The sequence below is a fragment of the Rhizoctonia solani genome, chromosome 6 (genome assembly GCF_016906535.1).
Source record: "Rhizoctonia solani chromosome 6, complete sequence".
NCBI classification, from domain to species: Eukaryota; Fungi; Basidiomycota; class Agaricomycetes; order Cantharellales; family Ceratobasidiaceae; genus Rhizoctonia; species Rhizoctonia solani.
In genome coordinates, this window is record NC_057375.1 from 2,105,491 (window position 1) to 2,124,181 (window position 18,691).

The 18,691-nt window shown below is 46.8% G+C and overlaps 6 protein-coding genes across 6 annotated transcripts; 2 read left to right on the top strand and 4 right to left on the bottom strand.

Moving 5' to 3' along the window:
• Positions 1-592: 592 nt before the first annotated feature.
• RhiXN_06082 (Fungal specific transcription factor domain) lies at positions 593-3,013 on the bottom strand (the record flags this gene model as incomplete). Its single annotated transcript, XM_043325898.1, has 10 exons — positions 593-1,023; positions 1,091-1,208; positions 1,279-1,438; positions 1,484-1,522; positions 1,582-1,611; positions 1,664-1,781; positions 1,858-2,629; positions 2,693-2,747; positions 2,801-2,913; positions 2,972-3,013. The coding sequence occupies 10 exons, from the start codon at positions 3,011-3,013 to the stop codon at positions 593-595; spliced, it is 1,878 nt and encodes a 625-aa protein (XP_043181330.1).
• Positions 3,014-3,336: 323 nt separating this feature from the next.
• On the top strand, positions 3,337-6,449 carry RhiXN_06083 (Tyrosine kinase domain-containing protein; the record flags this gene model as incomplete). The annotated part of the gene is made up of 12 exons (XM_043325899.1): positions 3,337-3,378; positions 3,435-3,458; positions 3,527-3,724; positions 3,785-3,964; positions 4,032-4,070; positions 4,121-4,141; positions 4,188-4,310; positions 4,363-4,428; positions 4,486-4,494; positions 4,559-4,750; positions 4,824-5,174; positions 6,108-6,449. The coding sequence occupies 12 exons, from the start codon at positions 3,337-3,339 to the stop codon at positions 6,447-6,449; spliced, it is 1,587 nt and encodes a 528-aa protein (XP_043181331.1).
• A 401-nt stretch (positions 6,450-6,850) lies between these two features.
• RhiXN_06084 (Serine/threonine-protein kinase) lies at positions 6,851-9,320 on the bottom strand (the record flags this gene model as incomplete). Its single annotated transcript, XM_043325900.1, has 13 exons — positions 6,851-7,084; positions 7,136-7,154; positions 7,211-7,272; positions 7,325-7,396; positions 7,509-7,580; positions 7,638-7,697; positions 7,751-7,787; positions 7,841-8,208; positions 8,270-8,490; positions 8,547-8,689; positions 8,744-8,866; positions 8,923-9,250; positions 9,302-9,320. The coding sequence occupies 13 exons, from the start codon at positions 9,318-9,320 to the stop codon at positions 6,851-6,853; spliced, it is 1,758 nt and encodes a 585-aa protein (XP_043181332.1).
• Positions 9,321-9,802: 482 nt separating this feature from the next.
• RhiXN_06085 (Tyrosine kinase specific for activated) lies at positions 9,803-12,775 on the top strand (the record flags this gene model as incomplete). Its single annotated transcript, XM_043325901.1, has 17 exons — positions 9,803-9,898; positions 9,969-10,172; positions 10,228-10,398; positions 10,455-10,502; positions 10,553-10,573; positions 10,618-10,743; positions 10,800-10,865; positions 10,923-10,931; positions 11,000-11,197; positions 11,822-11,860; positions 11,916-11,963; positions 12,014-12,034; positions 12,088-12,213; positions 12,280-12,345; positions 12,397-12,405; positions 12,466-12,675; positions 12,728-12,775. The coding sequence occupies 17 exons, from the start codon at positions 9,803-9,805 to the stop codon at positions 12,773-12,775; spliced, it is 1,506 nt and encodes a 501-aa protein (XP_043181333.1).
• A 763-nt stretch (positions 12,776-13,538) lies between these two features.
• On the bottom strand, positions 13,539-14,893 carry RhiXN_06086 (polysaccharide lyase family 14 protein; the record flags this gene model as incomplete). Its single annotated transcript, XM_043325902.1, has 4 exons — positions 13,539-13,615; positions 13,673-14,251; positions 14,301-14,409; positions 14,465-14,893. 4 exons carry the CDS (start codon positions 14,891-14,893, stop codon positions 13,539-13,541), a joined length of 1,194 nt encoding a protein of 397 aa, XP_043181334.1.
• A 1,350-nt stretch (positions 14,894-16,243) lies between these two features.
• On the bottom strand, positions 16,244-17,874 carry RhiXN_06087 (uncharacterized protein; the record flags this gene model as incomplete). The annotated part of the gene is made up of 7 exons (XM_043325903.1): positions 16,244-16,819; positions 16,881-16,950; positions 17,011-17,059; positions 17,109-17,221; positions 17,282-17,563; positions 17,614-17,655; positions 17,738-17,874. The coding sequence occupies 7 exons, from the start codon at positions 17,872-17,874 to the stop codon at positions 16,244-16,246; spliced, it is 1,269 nt and encodes a 422-aa protein (XP_043181335.1).
• Positions 17,875-18,691: the final 817 nt, after the last annotated feature.

An 18,691-nucleotide genomic window follows, 5' to 3' on the forward strand; every position in this document is an offset into this window, starting at 1 on the left:
CTGTGTCAGATTCCTTGGGTTAACTACAGGTGATAAGGACATGAGTTTCGAGGCAAAACAGGTCCCGTTTACCTACAATCGTAGTTGAATAACAAGAAAGAGAATCATAGATATTTACCAGCAGGTTGTATGGTATAATGAACTAATTAACAGCTATAAACAATACGGGCGCAATGATTTAATCATTTCCCCGAAACACCGCTCCAGGGGCTGGGGATGGATGAAATAGCTCCCAGGGCTGATTCCTGAGGAAAACCGCATGCGATCCCAGGGGCAAGAAAGAAGTGATCTGCAAAATCATAGCTCAAAAGAATGTCAAATGGCATATTGGGTTCGTTTAGCCATTCGGGTGCATCTTCTATAGGCAGGGCAATTTCATGAACCAAATTAGTAGAGTGAACCAACTTGGGGCCGTTTTCGGCTGTAGTGGAGCCCGAACCTATGCAATTTGACAATTTGGATGAGGGCGGTTGAGATGCCAGTCTTCGGAGGCGCAAGGAACGCTCGAATTCTCGAATCAGATCCCTGTGTATAACAAGTGTTGAACAACGTGTATCAAAACGGACCCGTAAGACTTACCGAAGCTTCCCTGCTATTTGGAAGTACGCTTCCCCATCTTCCAGTACTCGATGCATGTCATCATGTCCCACTCCTTTTGCTCCACAGTGTACGTGTCCTCAAGTATATCTAGTCCAAACTCCGTGTAATCAAGGTTCGGACCCTTCGGGGAGCTTTGAGACATCAAATCGATAGCGAGGACCATTGCGCTAGAAAAGGCAGGATAACACAACCCAGGAATAAACTTGGAACGCGATTCGGGGAGTCGGCAGTGAGTGCGAGCCATTTTTGAAAATCCCTTTGCTGCTTCACGGCATATTGCTATACATGCGACAGAGAGCTCAGAAGTTTTCGAAATAAACGGGCGGTTAATCGAAATGACTAATTCGTAGTAGTAAGCCCACATGTTAATGAATCCCGAGAACAGTGACTCTCCGTTGGGCAAAGGTTGGTCGGGAAGTTGTACTAGATGTGATTGATAGGCGGGGTTAACCATGAACCTCAGCATAGCTCCAGGATATTAACTACTTACGATGCACCGGCATCCCATGAGCCCAGTTGAGTAACTGGGAATTGATATCATTGACCACCCATAACAAGCCCTCAGGTCGATCTATTCCAAGCAGACGTTTTGTCTGGTCAAGTGCATACTTTAAAAATCCATATGGAATTAAGAGCGTGTCAATAAGAAAAACATATACATAATACAATGAAGCTTACTATGGTTTGAAGACATCGACCAGCAATCCTCATCAGCGCAATCGATTGGTTGAACACTTGGAGTTTTGGTGTAACGTTTGAGGGTTGAACCGGGGGTAGAGCATCAGGATCCAATGGCCATAATTCATCATCGACTTCTAACACCTCGTCTATGTCGAAGCTACCAGTTGTTAGAGCAATAATAAGGGGATAATATGCTACTTACTCGGAATCTGATATTGCTCCATTTCTCCCAAAGTGAAAGCTGTAACAATAGTGTGTGTTCTGAGATACTGAGTTATGGACTAAGAATCAACCCCCTACCTATGAAGGCGATCAAGCATTAACATCGACCTTGATTAAACGAGTCAATAAATGCGTTGCAAAGAGTGGCGCATGTAAATACCAAAAGCATCTCTTGTGCAATTCACTCTCCAAGGTTTGTTTGAACTTTTTGCGATGAGAGCCAACATGCTGCATCATTCGAAGTGCGGCGCCCACTGTAACCCACGCACCATAAGTCGCTGATGATCCACATAAGTACATCCCGATAAGCTGGATTGACGTTACTAAATCATTAAAGTTATGATATGAACGTACATACTACAAGAATTTGTGCGTCCCATAGGGATAATTCATTGGTTATGACTAAATTTCTGTGCCACATCTCAAACTGTCGGAACCATCGATGTCCAGCACTACGTGATACAGGACAGCTCTCGTCCAACACCCTGGGATCCTTGCACCACCTTGCACCGTTGGCACAGACAAGTAGAACCAGACGAAGAAATGATTTTTCTTGCTTGTGTAAACCCTCTCTAAGTTGTTTCTCGAAAAGCTGTCGGTGGATCACAGGAAAGAATGTGTTGCGAAAGTAAGCGTCCAGGAGAATAGGCATCAGGTCATCCGACGGAAGATTCAGCAACATTTTTTCAGCTTCCCAAATGTCATGAGCGTGTTGCTGAAGTAGCCTCATTTCAACGCTGGAAGTGTTCCAAAATTCAGGCCGTATGTAGCCGCCACCAGATATACTTGACGGAATTTGGCCATTTTGACAGTCGTAACGGATAATCATGGCATCACGAGATAGAATGCAAGTGCTAGAATGACCGTAGTACCGAGAGTTGCGAAAATTGGCCGATGTAGCCTCCCACATGGTGTTTTCATCATCAGCAGTTGCTTTGGAGCCAAACTCGGCCATACGCGATCGTCGGATAAATTGAGATAATGTGGGACTCTCCGTAAGATCAATCCCAGAAGATGTTTGGCCAGTATGGATGTCAGAGGTGCTGTCGAGGAGCGCAAAGGTTGTGTCTCCCTCATCTTCGAGTAAACAATCAATGTCTTTTTTGGTCTTGATATCTGGGCGGTTCTTCAAGATATTTTACGGTTTGTAGATCAATCGAGCAGTCCCAGGGGAGTATTAGCAACTTACCCGCTTAAGATACTTCTCTATGTCCTTCACTTTTGATTCCAGATATTTTATGTAGCTAAGAAATTTTAGTAATATTATTTTTCGCAAAACGACCGGATGAAAACGCACGATGTATCTGGAGTTAGTTCAGGTTTTGGAACGTGGGTCCAACTGCACTCAATCCCCAGGGCAGTGCATCCCTGACACCGGTCATACTGTGTGGGCTTGAACCGACATTGAACCTGGATCACATGAGGCCGGTTTTGACTTGCACATGGTACCAGCAATACGTTCCCGCACCTTGTCTCCTAGGCATTTATCACAGGATACAATGGGTTTCATTGTCGATAATGTGAACGCCTAATTGTACAAACCAAAGCTACTAGACCAGCTTCAGAGCCCGTCCTAGTTTCGTGTGATCAATGGTCATGCGGCAGTGCTATTTATTTGGCTGGAAACACAGTTTGGCTCGTTGGGAAAGCGTTTACCTGGCTGATCTAAAAGTTTGTTGTCGCAAGATGGATGACAGGGGTGTGAAGTTACGTGGGTGGTGATTGGTCATGGTGACTAGCGCCCATAGCCAATGGAAACGATCGATCAGTGTGATGCAAGGAGATCAATGGCCTTTATCCCTTACTCTGAACTTGAGTTTTGCCAATACTGAAATGAGCTTTGGAAATACCTCAGAGTCGAGTGAGAGAAATGCGGTACGTTAAAGTAAGATCCCAAGGCTTGCCAACGTTCAATCTAAACTACAACAAAGGGTGCTTGGGTAACAAGGGACACTGTGAGAGGTATAGGCGTTATTTGTGATATCATATACTAATATAGATAACCCAACACATTATACTATAGCCTCTAGCCGACATTCTCTTAAACCTGACTCTTCAAAATATTCCTGATCTAACTAAGGAAATAGATCTGGACTTGGCAAGTACAACTCCCTTTGCGACAGGAGGCTCCGCCGATATATTTAGGGGACACTATAATGGAGAGTTGATAGCCATAAAAGTTCCAAGACTCGATCAAAAGCATCCAGAGGATGATGGGAGAGTAAGTCTGACAGAAACCAACATTTCATGGCCCATTGACTAGGACTATTTTACTGTCTAGAAAATAGCCGCTCGCGGTGTATACAACTGGAGTAAATGCCGGCATCCTAATATCCACCAATTGCTTGGGTTTACTATATTTCACAGTAGGGTCGGGATGGTTTCCCCTTACGAGAAAAATGGGAATTTTAGACATTATCTCGCCACCAATACAACATCGATCCAAGAACGACTGGATCTGGTACGTGTAATTTTGAATATGCGAGCTGACTTGGTTTCCCATTTCCTTTTCCACCTAGTGTATCCAGATATGTAAAGGAGCGTCTTATTTGCACCAGTCTAGAATTGTAAGAAATTCGTATCATCCCATGAATGGCTCTCAACACTCAGGTCTCAGGTCCATGGTGACATCAAAGGGGTAGGTAAATCAATTCGAGCACTCTAAACCACTAAGCATCCTGCAGAACAACGTCCTAATATCAGGAGATGGGATTGCGATGTTGACTGACTTTGACAACGCCGAGCTCGAAGAGCAATCGTTGATTTTCACGCGAACTGGAAGGCTCGTATTATCACCCCGGTGGACGGTAAATCAATTCATACCAATACAAAACCCAATTTCTGAAATATATAGTCAAGGCCCCCGAGGTTATCCTAGGACTGACTGGGAAGACACTTGAGGCTGATGTGTATTCGCTGGCTATGGTATGTTCGTCAGAGCCACTTTTCTTTGGACCCATATGCTGAAGGCTCTTGCCTCAGACTATACTTGTAAGGAGCCAATAGGCCAGGAAATGGCCTCTCGGGTGGTAATAGATCTAATTTATCAAAATAGGAAATGATGACATGCAAGGCTCCGTGGGCCAACATTCCAACTGATATAGGTGTTGTTTCTGCTGTTTTACTCCAAAAGAAGGTTCCTCCAAGGCCTACTAGCATTGTTCGGGGTGATTTGTGGGCCATTCTTGTTGATTGCTGGAAACATGAGCAAAATGCACGACCTGGGCCCGCTGATATACTAAAAATGGTGTGTAGCTTTATACATTGACACGCACACAGGTCCTATAACTATGCCACCTTTAATATTAAATCAAAGCTAGAATACCATATCGTCTCCTATCCCCGAACGGGAACCAATTGCAATTGCCTACCCGCGACCTTTCCTACTCCCCGTTCCCCCGGGACTTTCATTGGTGGGTAATGGCGGAGAAATACCTGGTTCTTCCCGCTCCAAGGGCTTCATCCGCCCCTCCTTGGCCGGCCACCACCCCCAGCCCCGGTCCCGCTTCCGCTTCCATTTCCATTTCCGTTTCCATTTCCGTTTCCGCTTCCGTTTCCGCTTCCCGGGGCCTTGTGCAGCCCCAGACGTCAATTCTCCTGGAGAACCTCTGGAATTTAGTGAAGTAGATTTTCTATCCCAGGAGAACCCGGAACCAGACATTCCAAGTCAGGTTGACACTATTGCCTTGTGTAGAAATAACTTGTACATACTAGAACAATCTAGTATCTTTGTTACAACCTCCTTAATTATACCATTAGAATTGGATGAATTTTCTATTATTTTTAGTATTTTTTACGGACTTAATATCTCTTGTTTTTCGATCACGTGATCTCGGCGCTTATTATGCCGAGATGCCGCGCCGAGATGCCGTGCCAAGGGCGCTTAGGAGAAGTCCACGCTTCTGCGCAGCCCGCAGCACACTTCTCATTTCACACATGTACTTCTTTTCTCACAAGCACAGACCATGTAGATAGTGTGCCCCTTGACATATATACAGCAGGAAAATCACTTGGAGACCCCAAGTCGATTTTACCTCGTCTCATACCATTGAGGAGGATCTCCAGCCAGCTAAGTAGCCGCCCTTAGTAGTCCAGTAGCTCACCCCTTATTGCACTCACCACACCTCCAGGGCTAAGCCCCCTTTGTCAGTAGTTAGTCAGTAGAACGGTTACCTTACGTAACCTTAGTATAGCCTTAGTTAGTAGTTACATAGCCTTGTTTGTAGTAGTACAGCCCCAAGCGCCCGACCCACTAGCGTGTGACCAACCTTACAGTTGGGTCACAACATTGTAAAATTGACTTTCTGTAGGCTTGTTCGACAAGGAGAAGGCTTCCTGTACTAGCACAAGGGAAATCACGTGATCGGGGCCACCTTGCGGGATATAATAATCAAAAATCCCCCACCCCCACGTAGTACCAAATTGCTACAAGGCAGACAAGTCCTAATCCCCCGCATACCACGTGTTTCGCCGGAACACCGTAGTTAGCGACCTTAGTCAGCTGAAACACCCGCTTGTAGAAAACCCGCTCATATCACGATCGCCAGATCTGTTGATTTGCTGTAGGGACTATCCAACGCTAGGTGCTTGACGCAAAGGTTTAGCGCCTACACACTACACAAAAACCGCCCATAAGTCCTGATATAGGCACCTATTCCCCCACGCCGTTTCCACCATTCCATCCACACGCTCTGGCGTCCCACACCCCTACTCTCGTCCCTCTAGCCGCTCCTCCCGCCGTTCCATTCCAACCCATTCCCAACCACCCTCTTGCAGCACATCTCCCGCTTCGCAAGACCTGCCCAGAATGGAACCGGAGCCGACCCTTGCCGCTCTCCTCGAGGCTATCCATACCCTCACCAACCAAGTTGGGTCCTTGCAGGCCCAAGTCACATCCAAGGCCAACAGCTCGCAGAGCTCAAAACCTTATGCAAGGAAACCAATGACCTCGTCGGCGATAAGACCAAGGAGGAGCCCAAGCCAAGCCTGGCCCATCGACTGGGCCTGTTACCCCCCCCACTCACACAGGGGGAGAAGCTCCCACTCCAGGAACGATTAGGCTTTCGAACCTTTCAAATTATGGTGTCCTATAACTGGCCTCCAAGTGCTCGCACCTGGCGGATTGTTTGTACTTTTTTGAAATGAAGTACGTCATAGGGGATCGTTGATTCACCTGTAGCACTATTTACTACACGTACCGCGTTAAAGATCACAATATATTACCTAGAAATGACAAGCATGACTTTGAACCATCTCAACCTGGTGAGAATATAAATAAAACTTTCATTAATTGCAAACGCATATTGCACTACCGAGGGCCAGATACTTCAAGTAAAGACAAACAAATCTACTCGGGCATCCTGGCAATTGCCTTCAAAGCCACAACTACCTCGTCCATTGTTGGCCGGCTCTCAGGCTCGTTAGCCCAACATTTTTCCAACAACTCCCACATTTTGTCAGGTTTATGTATATATTTGTCGAACTTCGGGTAGTCTTTACGCTGGGGTGGACCTTCTAGTATCTTGTACATGACATTCATATCTTGTCTATGCTTGCAGTAAGGAACCGAGCCGCTAATAATCTGTGAACAAGCCGTGAGTACCAATTTACGGGGGACAGAAAAGAGGTTCACTTCGAGAGTAGCCATTGCCCTGAAAAAAAAAAGCAAACTGTAACAAGAGCAACTATCGCAAGCTTAACAACTTACCATCCCCAGACATCGCAATGAGTTGTGAGCACGAGCTCACCATCGCCAAACATCTCTGGCGCCTAAAGTATATGATATTAGTCCTGGGTTGCAGTCCTACATGGACAAACACACCATCCATCGTTGCGCTTCGGTCTTGCCTGTCATCACAACAGGAAGCTCCGGGTCTTCATCGTTCTCCAGGGCCTAGATCAAAAGGATGAGCAGGTTTAGTGTATAATTATAATTCGGGGTCAGACCTTGGTCAACCCAAAGCCGCCTAAAACACCCCCACCACTATCAGATATCAAAATGTTACTCCTTTCATTCCAGAGTGAACCACAGGTGGACGGTTGTGAAGATATTGGAGTCCTAATGCAGCATCAGTGACCTAAAGGGCCTAAAATGTTAATGAAATGTAGTGACTGAGACCGACACTGTGACCGACTATTTGGAGGATGTTTTTCTTCACTCCACTGTTATCGCGATAGCGATCCAGATATGTCATCTAGCCCAATTGAATATTAGTGTAAAAACGTTAAGATAAGGATATGCCCATACCGCATCAAAGTTCTTCATCCACGGAGAGACCATGTATCTAGTATTAAACGCCAATTCAACTAAGCAATTGGATTTATTAACCCCACTCACAACTGGAAATGATTATTCCTTCCAGACGGCTCCATCCCAATTCCATAGAATGGAAGAGTATAATCCGACCGAAGCTTAGACCACAACTCAGCAATCCGCAAAAACCGCGAAGCGTACTTGTCCACACTCTTCTGATCGGATATTCCAAGCCTAAATACCTTCTTGGCCACTTTCTCTCCTCCGAGAAAAGAGGCCAGGTAAACACATGTGATGCCCGTTTGAATCGGGACGTTTGCGTCGAGTATGCATTGCTTTCCGAGTAAGAGCTTGGGTGGTAGTTGGAGTTTTGTGACTGACAGGATGGTTCGGATGATCTGTTGTGCGTCGATATAGGTGTCTGCAGTTGTTGTAGATTGCGCTTGCAGAATCTTGAGAGGAAGATCTTTCGGTAAGTATGGTACCGCAACAAGTTCCAATCGCTTGGCTCACCGCGGATTTATTGTCAAGAACTTGGCGGAGTGCTTCGTCTATCTTGTCTATCTTTGATAGTACCCCTTTATGATCGATTCCCTGTATGTCGACCTTCATGTCTGTTAGTTCCCTTGTATGTCGACCTTCATGTCGTTCAAGTTCATCTTGAAGGCGTTCAATATTTCTGTTCTCTAACGGCACGGAATTGTCCGATCCATTGAGCCTGGGCGACGTCGGCGCTATACTAAGATCCACTGGCGTTAGCCTGTTACTACACTCAGAGATGAAACCGGACCTACAGAAAATAGACGTAGACAATAGTCAAGCTTTCCAAAGAAACGTTCGATCTCCTCACTGATAGTTTGATGCTTCAGAAGTGTGAATGTGTCCTTCATTTGGTTATAATGCTCTACGCGCTTCGTAATCTCATCTAGGGTGCTAACAAAGAGTATTAAGCGTCCTACAGACGAATAAGATAAAACTGAAACTCACTTCTCTAGTTCCCGAGCGGCTTCGACGAGTCCAGGATAATGCTGATGTCCATTGTTCATCACTTGCGCTCCGCCAATACGTAACACCATCACACATCGGCCCTGGAGTAGCTTCCACTGCTCTCTGGTGGACATTGCGATAAAGTCTCACTATGCACCAAACACGCTGGAGATACTTACTTGTTCACCCGTGTCCGCTCCACAGCCCGAAAGACAAGCGTCAAGCACTCTACCAGTGGGCCAATGTAAGGCACAGGCTTGAGCTCATCCGCGACTTCGATCAAGGAGAGGGCACATTGGGAAGCCAGCGATGCCAGTGCTCGAAGTTCGTTTTGAGGTTTTCGGTCTCCTCCCACGGATGAGGTGCGAGAGTGGGATAATTGAAGGACTGACTCATTGGCCGAGTTGGTCCCGTCTTCCATTGGAGTATCTCCGGCGTCAGATAGCGCAGAAGCAACCGACACCGGTCGAGATGATTGACTCCCTTGAGTCAAAGACGATAGCACTCCTGGGTTCGGTTAAAGTATAGTATACAGGGAGTAGATAGACTCGCACATACTTAATAATTTGCTCGCCATAAGTTCAATTCATGAGGTGGTGGATGTTTAAGGGTCAAGCCTGGTCACAAATTGGTTGCTTGCGAATCTGAACAGCTTATAAAGTGACCTTCTGCGGGAAGTAGGGAAGGGCACCATGGCGGCGTCTGTCAATGCGATTGTTTGCTTGTCTTTGAATGTAAGATCTACCAGCGCCGTCGTAAGCAGAAGGCTGTGAGCTTAGTCAACTTCCCTGATTGTCAGGGTTCTACTTGATGACTTTCCTTGTTACATTTGCCCGAGTCAAACGAGAAAGCTGGCACTTGGTGTATATTGGTGTCAAATTTCATGGGCTGTTATTGGAATCCTAAAAATAGGAAACCAACAACTTTAACTCTGCTCTCCTCTGAACCTACTGGGGGAAGCACTTGTTAAAAAAGGTTGATGACCAATAACACGTGCTTGTCGGGCTCTTGGGTTACGACTATCTTGTCCACCTGAGGCAACCAGATACTGAACATACAATGAAATACGAAGATTTTGTCTCACTCTTAACAACGGGTCGATTCACAGAGGAAGAAGCTCCGGAATATTGTGAGGATGCAAATGAGGGCGAATTAGTGAGAGCCGTTTGCTAAAACTGGGTGTTAACGCTGGTTCTTGACCTCCCTTATCCTCTGCTCCTGACAGCTGTCTCATACTCGCAGATTTCTTACTGAAGCCTGTGGAATAAAGGACCTAACCAACCAGATAACGAGCGATGACATATCCCTACAACCATCCACCGGCGGTGGTTTCGCCGATATATACCGCTCAGCTTTGAATAATGGTAATCAAGTGGCCATCAGGACTCAGTACAGAAAATCTTCTGAATCTTCTCACTTTCGATACAGGGTAAGTAGGCGAAGGAGACGTTCTTCCATGTTCATGAGCTCTACGCATTGTCTAGGAAACGATTAAAAACGCCTACAATTGGAGCCAGATGCGACATCGAAACATAAACGAACTACTTGGATTCACCATTTTCCGCAATGCTATCGGGCTAGTCTCATACTATGCGAGTAACGGCGGCATCCCACAGTACATTTACAAGAGACCAAGCGCTGATCGTATGAATTTGGTACTCCAACTATTTTAAAGCACTAGATTCATATAAATAACGCTTCGCTTATCAAGTGTATTCAAATCTCCCAAGGGGTATCCTACATGCACTCGATTGGAATGGTGCGACTCTTATTTGATGGTAGAAAACTTGTCTAACCCTTTGGCTCTAGTTACATGGTGATATTAAGGGGGTAAGCGCCTGGGGCGAAGTCACCTTTCGCTAACGCCATCACAGGCTAACGTCGTAGTTATGGAAGACGGAACCGCGAAGCTTATTGACCTTGAAACATCTGTGTCTGAGCAGAGTGCCTGGAGTTTTGAAACCCGAGGCCACTCACTTCGAGCCTCAATACGATGGGTGGTAAGAAACTCAGAACTGACCCAAATGACTGGGGTTTCACAGACAAACATATGTAGGCACCCGAAATCTTTCAAGATGAACCAGTAACGACGCGTGCGTCCGACGTCTATGGGCTAGCAATGGTATGATATCCAAACGGCTCATCCTCGATGCGTATTGACCCAGTGCCTGTATATCAGACTATACTTGTAAGCTCGGAGTGTATTTTATGACTTTCTTATCATGATTTCTGATGATGAGGTTTGATTGAAAGTAGGAGATAGCATCTGGCAAAGTACCTTGGAGTAAAATTAGCCGCGATATTCATGTCATTAGACGAGTGATCAACGGCGAAACTCCGGATCGACCCGCCCAAATTCTGGATGTAAATGGCGATAGTCTCTGGGAGTTACTTCTCGATTGCTGGAAGCTCGAACCAAAAGAACGACCCAGCGCAGGATCTGTGCTAAGAGTGGTGAGCAATAGTACAAACCCCCCCCCCCCCCAGATGCTCTCAAAATAACACACTATGATAAACCAAGTTACAGTCACTGCCACCCAACTGCCTAGGTCCACTGGAAATCCAATCGGAGTCAGAGACGACTCAAGCGTCAGCGCCTAGCCATATTCCCATCATAAGGCGATGCATGGTAAGCGGGTATCACGTATAAACTGGTATGTTACATGTAGTAATTTTGTTCCGACCACAGTCTATGCAGGAAATAGCGTCGTGTCTAATTGATCAGGGCTGTTTGAACATATCTAAAATGATCAACGAGCAAACTTTCGATGAGAGGCCGTCGTTTACTGGGGGGAGCAGTGATATTTACTCTGGACGGCTATTTGATTTGACTGAAGTTTGTATCAAATCACCCCGTCGATCTAGTAATACTTCCGAAGATGCAGAAAACCGAGTAGTAAGTGTCAAGTTTCAATCACACTCTGTTGGTTCATTAAGATAATTCCAAGTACATTTCACGTGAAATATATATGGAGCAGATGTCATCATCCCAATCTTGTTCCTTTCCTAGGGTTAGCGGTATTCCGCAACGAGATAGCAGCGGTATCGCCTTATTTTCGGCATGGGACACTGATGCAGTTTCTCGCAAGGAACCCCGACGCTGATCGATGCCAACTGGTAAGCAAATGTGTGCCTCTTTGTCGTAAGAATCCTAACATTCTTTACATGCCAGAGTACTCAGATATGTGAGGGTGTGGCGTATCTACACAATATCGGGATTGTGAGTAGCCTGATCAAGCCCTCTGATGCCAAAACTGACATTGATCAAAGGCCCATGGTGATCTAAAAGGGGTTAGTTTCGGTGGTATAGGTCATAAAGGACAATCGTTACTCATTTTTCACAGGACAATGTGTTTGTTTCTGACTCAGGCTCTGCACTTCTTGCTGATTTGGGGAGCGCCGACGTTGAAGGCCGCGCTGTGGACTTCACGCTCTTTATGAACCGATGTGGCTATACGACTCGTTGGGCGGTAGGTCTCATCCCATATCCCAAATCTAGTATTTATAATCGGTGTGGCTAATACCTGTCCATCTAGGCGCCCGAGCTGATCAAATATGGAGTGTTTCGATGTAGAGAGGCAGACATATATGCCCTTGGAATGGTAGGTCTATCCAAACAATGCTGTCCCCGCAGCTGATGGTATTTCTCTTAGACTATTCTTGTAAGATACCACCGAGCTCTGATAATTTTAATCATAACTCTCAACGCATTCGAAACTCAGCAAACCCTCACAGGCGAGGTCCCGTTCAAATACAAACGACAGGACCACATGGTGATCATGGCCGTCATCGGAAAGCGCGAGTTTCCAAAACGACCGCTGGCTCAGATACCGGTTGATAGCGAACACGGTGATAAGCTATGGGATCTCCTCTGTTGGTGCTGGTCTCCGGAACTGGAGAACAGGCCGAATGCTGACCAAGTGGTAAAAGAGGTGAGTAAAGTCAGACTTGGCTATATGCGTCGTAACTTGGCTTGTACTTTAGATGCGAACAATAACGAGGGATGGACTAGCCCCGACTGCACAAGACTAACTTTGCCGCATGTGCATGAATGAATTTGTATTCTTAGTACCACTTTGAAGCGAATTGATCTACAGAATCGAGTGGTACAATTTGACCAGTCAAGTAGAATGAAAGTGACTTTAATTTTGATCTTACCATGTGAAAAGCCTCAAATACAAATTCCCTCGACTCATAAAGCTAGAGGAACGCGATCCAAGTATATTGACAATCACAGTCTGGTTGGTACTAATTCTGGGAACAGCATGTCCTCGACCACATGAGATCGCAAAGACATCCTCAACGACCAACTGGCTCTGGTCCTCTCCTAGGACGCATCACACACAATATTCAAAGCCCGACCCGACAAGCAGGTCAACCAATTCAATTAAGCACCCAAAACACGACCAACGTGCTTCAAGTGCCAAAAAAACCGTACAACGGTAAACTAGCAAATAAGGTACAACCCCACTCGCTAGCTCGTAAACGCAAAACAGAAAACATCAAGCAACAGATCAAAAACTGTGCCGAGATCATAAGAAAAGCGCCGCTAATCCCCTAGAGAAAGAAACCGCAAACAAACGAGACCGCAAAAAGACTGGAAAGTGCAAAGAAAGTGTACCGAGACACCGAGAAGCGAGCGAGCCAAGACACTACTAGGCCAAAAGCCAAAAGTGCGCCTGGACACAACTCGCGCCGAGAACAAAAAGGGGGCTTGTAAAGGGAGTTATTAAGTTGATAGATCGTAACGCCTAGTTCTATTTCGGATTGCATCATGTCTAAGAGAGAGGGAGGATTACTCGAGAACGGCCATGGACAGATCAGAGATCCAGAGTTTCTGTTTGATGGGAGATGCCCATGATTCGTCGTGTCCTGGCCAACCCCAGAAAAGTAAGTACCAACACAAAGATACGAAATGGGGGAACGCACCACCAAAGAAAGACTGGACCATCGCGCCCCTGGGATCCGCATTGTCCTTGGTCCGAATGACAATGTTCTTGGCACTGTACACGACCGCGCCGTTGTAATAAACAATCATCTCGCCATTGCTCTTCCCAACATCGTTCAAAGTGACCTTTTGGGCAATCGTCTGCCACTTTCCAGTCTCCCATTTCCACTCGCCGCGACCGAGCGACCAGCCATAGTCTCCGTCGCACGTCGCACCAGGCCCAGAGCACGCGGCCTTTTTGTTGACAGCCTCGGCCGAGGGGGGTAAATAAGTGTAGAGCTCGGCAGCACCATTGGAGCGCCACATGAATCGGCAGGACCAGCAGTCGTCGGAGCGGCGTCCGCCCGAGCAGCCGGTGGCCACACTATCGGATGTTCCGCCGTAGAGACCGGGGAGCTTGCCGCCCTTTTTGAACTGGAAGCCGTCTTGGAACATGAGGCCAAAGGAAAAGGTCATGACTTTGGCGTTGGTCAAGGGTTGGCTGGCGGGGCCGAGAGCGTAGAAGGATACACCGCCGAGAGCCTTGGAGCGGTATGCGAAGGAGCCAGCGTTGAAGGTGACTATACGGAGATTAGCATGGTGAAATGGTGATTAGATGTCCGCGCTTACTCTCCATGGCCTTTTTGCCTTCCTTTTCAACGACAGGGTGGCTAAGACGTGCGATCATCTTGGTTGCGCGGAGAGCTTCGTCGCTGAGAGCAATGGAATTGCTGAAGGCCTACGAAATGAAAATAATGAGCAAGAAGTCCATCGTAAAATATAAACAAACATACGGGGTTCGTGGACCACTTGGAGCCCTTGGCCGAGGTACCACCCGGGAAAAGAGCCAACAGCTTGTCATTAATGGCGATTCCGCCAGTTCCACCAGAAGGCAACGAAGGCTCGGCAGTAGAGCTCTCGCTCCCAGTCTCAGTTTCGGTTTCAGCAGGCTCGGACGCAGAAACAGTAGAAGATGGCTCCTTGGTCGTCGTGGGTTTGGCGGCATTGGCACCATAAGCACCCGTAGGATTGACCTCGTCGGGTTCGGCGCTAGTGTTGGCGCCGGGACAGCGCTTGACTTTGGAAGGAGCGGGATCGACGTTGCGAGCTCGGATGTGTCGGTGGTGGCGGGGCATCACATGAGCGTCGTGTGATCCAGAAGGAAGAGCAGAGATGGCTGCGAGCGAGGACAAACCCGCCAAGATAATCGTCTTGAAATGCATTCCGAAAAAAGAAACAACAACAAAAATAGAAATAGGCGTAAAAAAAAAAAAGATGTGAGAGTGTGCAAGTGGCCTTGAGAGAGCGTCGTCGAGACGAGTTCCGAGTCACGAGAAAGAAAACACAAAGGCGACACACACAAACGGGGGGAGAGACCTAGCGCCATCTAGACCAGGGTCGGCCTCATATACCCTGGTCTGCCCGTGTTTTGCCGGTTGCTATCCGGATCCATTTTTTTCTCGCCTGTCCGGCTTCTCCATCTTCGGCTCCACCCATTCAGTCCTCTGTTCGTTTACCAAGGGGCAACTTGCATGCTTGCCACTTGATTGCCTTGTAATAATTCTGCTTAACCGTCTCAATCTCACATTTATTTGCTGGTTAAAACTCTGACCAGCCTATATGAGCACACAACCTAATACGTCATTTACATCCGGAACATCCAGGACAACAGGGTTTATATTACACGGCCCAGGCACTCTACCCTTCCACTTCGATCCAGCTCCTCGAAGTGGCCCCATTTCTATTTTATTCCTATCATATTTCCAGACCCAACATATGTTGCTGCCAAGTCCGCATTACAATAAACTCACAACACAAACACAGTTTTGCGCATCCTCATGTGCTACAGTACAATTACGCATCAGGTACCAACAAAGGACCCATGGACCTGTCAACCCCCGCACCCTTCTTCGTGGCTTGGCTGTTTCTAGTCATTGCCGTACGTGGGGACCAGAAGAACATGCATGGATCGACGGTTGGCGATTTCCAATTTGGGTCCGCGGGCCGATGTGATCGGCAAAATGCCGTCACGGTGAATTCGTGTCGGCACTGTATGACTAGTCTAATGGTTACCGGAATGTGTTCGCGATGCGTCTATATATAAGGTAAAATGTGATTGGATTGGGTGATCGTTGAGCAGCCGAAGAGGATCGCCAATGGTCCGAATCCTATACCGGGAGATTATATGAGCTTTGGGCCATAGAAGGCGCTTTAACGTGTAAAAATAACAACGAGCTGATTCTTCTTTGAATAGCAGATCGGGTTCTATCCGCGTATGGAGGGGGACGAGTGCAAAGCGAGTGTCGAAGTAGAATGGTTGTGAAATTGCGCCAAATGACGCCGATGCAATGGGGTAATGAGGCACCCGCTGTATGTTCACCATGTCATTGCACAACTCGCACGTTGGCCATCTTACAATGATAGAATTCACATTAATTCAGTCAAAACAACGCTATTAATCACAATACTATTGGGAACTCTTGGTATTTGTTGCGATCTCTGACACCTTGACCACTCTAGACCACGAGAAAGACCAGTTAGCCCCGCTCCGCAAGCAATATAACCCCAAAGACTCACAACTTTCCTCGATTACCGCCGGTGAACAGCAGCCCAAAATACCCGGGACACCGCTCTAGACCTTCCTCGACGTGATACCTGTACGTCAACTTGCCCTCATTCATCCATCTGGTGATTTCCGCCTCTGCCTCGGCGAAACGATCAACATAATCAACACAGATAAACCCCTCCATTTTGACCTTTTGAAAGATGAGTTGAGTATAATTCTTGATCCCATGGTGTTGTCCACCCGAATTATACGTCGAGATGGCACCAGACAACACAACGCGAGCATACGGCTTGAGTCTGCTCAGCACCAGATCTAAAATCTCGCCACCGACATTATCAAAAAACACATCAAGATACCCGACCGTCTCGCAGAAATCTTTTACAAATGTTGGAGACGTGTAGTCGAGCGCGGCGTCGACTCCGAGTTGGTCCACCAGGTAAGAGCACTTTGATGTCGATGCGAGTCCGATGACTCGGGCGCCCTTGATTTTGCCAATTTGGCATGCTAGAGATCCTGTTGCGCCGGCAGCACCGGACACGACGAGCGTCTCTCCAGCTTTGATCTTGCCTATGTCCAACAGTCCCTGGGGGGAAGGGGGGATCAATTTCATCTGCTTCAACGCCTAAAGGGCACGGCATACATACAAAATAGGCAGTTATCCCGTTCAAGCCAAGGGGGCCAAGGAAATCGATCAAGGTTGCGCCTTCCGGGGGACTGAGAGAGTCTCTTATTACCAGGACTGAAACATGGATACTGGCAATGGTGGCTACTTACGATATTTTTCGGAGATCCTTTGCTGGAGCGACGACATATTCTGTCCAGCCTGCGTAAAAGGTGAATACCACGTTCGATGTGTCAGGCTCTAGACGAACCCAAGAAACCATGAACGGTATCTCCTTCTTTTAGCTGATCGTTTCCTTGTACAACAGTTCCAATCGCCACCGCTCGCATAGTCTCGCCAATTTGTACGGGAGGGAAATACGACCTGTGAAAATAAATGAGAACGATATTATCCAATCATGTTACTTGAAAGAGGTAGGGATACCGCGTATCGTCAACCCATTCCCTTTCTGCAGGATCTAGAGAAACATAATCTACTCGAACCACAACTTGATCTGCAGCGGGAGTCGGGAGATTGGTAGTCTCAAGCTTGAATGTGCGGTCAGAAATCGGTCCCTTGGGACGCTCGGCGAGGAAAATACGTGTGGATTGCCTAGGGAGTGTCATAGTGGGAAACTGATTCTTAAGTTTGGTTAACGTCTTCGGCTGAGTTTTGTAGGAGCCTGGAGAAGTACCACAAATCAGGAAGTGGGTCATTTGGGTAGTTCTAGTTAGAAAAGTCAGTCTAGAAGCAAGTGAGTCGGTGTTCCGACCCACAGCTCCACAGCTAGTGCCGGATTTTTCCTTAGCTCGGTGACACTACCCAAGTAATGCGCATAGCACGAGTAACACATCGATTCTACTATTTTTGGATGCTAGGAACTTGATAGATCAGCCGCACCTTGTGGGTTTCATGGCAACGGATTTCCTCGCGGATATTCCTGGAAAATAAGGATATTCATTCTTCACGATCCATTTAGATGCTGAAGACGGAGATGTGTAGCGGTGGGAGGGATGGATCTCCGCGTATGCGGGCATGTGCTATATACATGCGACTGGGGAGCATACACTCGTGTGCCCCCTACTCCAATGCTTGGTTAAAAATAACGGTAAAAATAGCCATTATGATACCTACTATGATGTGCACACCCCTTGTTTCGTTTATTGGCGACACAATCTGAATATATTGCATGCAGCACTAATGGTAGTAATAATGCTAGATTGTTTTACTATGCGCATCCATCCACCTTGTTATGGTAGATCATTGCTTCATTTTATGAATCAGATCACTTCGTATATGTTCGAGCCCTAACACAGTCGCTAGATTTCGGAATAACTTACAGTCAACTCCCTCTACTGGAAACCTCCATAACCGCAATCGCACTAAATTAGCGCGTTTTTCTTGCGGGGAGATGTGGGGATGACAAATTGGAACAGGTCCGGCTGCCGGCACACACGGGAGGTATATGAGTCAAAAGCATAGCCACATTGTGCGATAGAAAATGGTGGAAAATTCACAATACGGGAAATAATAGAGACAGAAGGCTCGAATTTGATAACTACTATGTACATAAAAGCAGTAATAAGATTGCTTTGACCTTGTCGCAATCACTCGGACACCCGCCCCTTTTTTTAAGCACTTTGTCACTCATCTGAGGCCTGTATTCGCTCACCCTCGTTCTTCTGTGCGTAACAAATACATCCAACCTCTTATATTCATTCCTAAGTCGTAGCTTGCCCGTAACTTGTCGCCAAAGATACCTGGACCGATTGGGAGATTGTAGAGGAATTGACTAGGAAACAAACAAATAAGTTTCTAAGCAAGGAGGATAACTGGCTTGAGCTTGGAGGACTC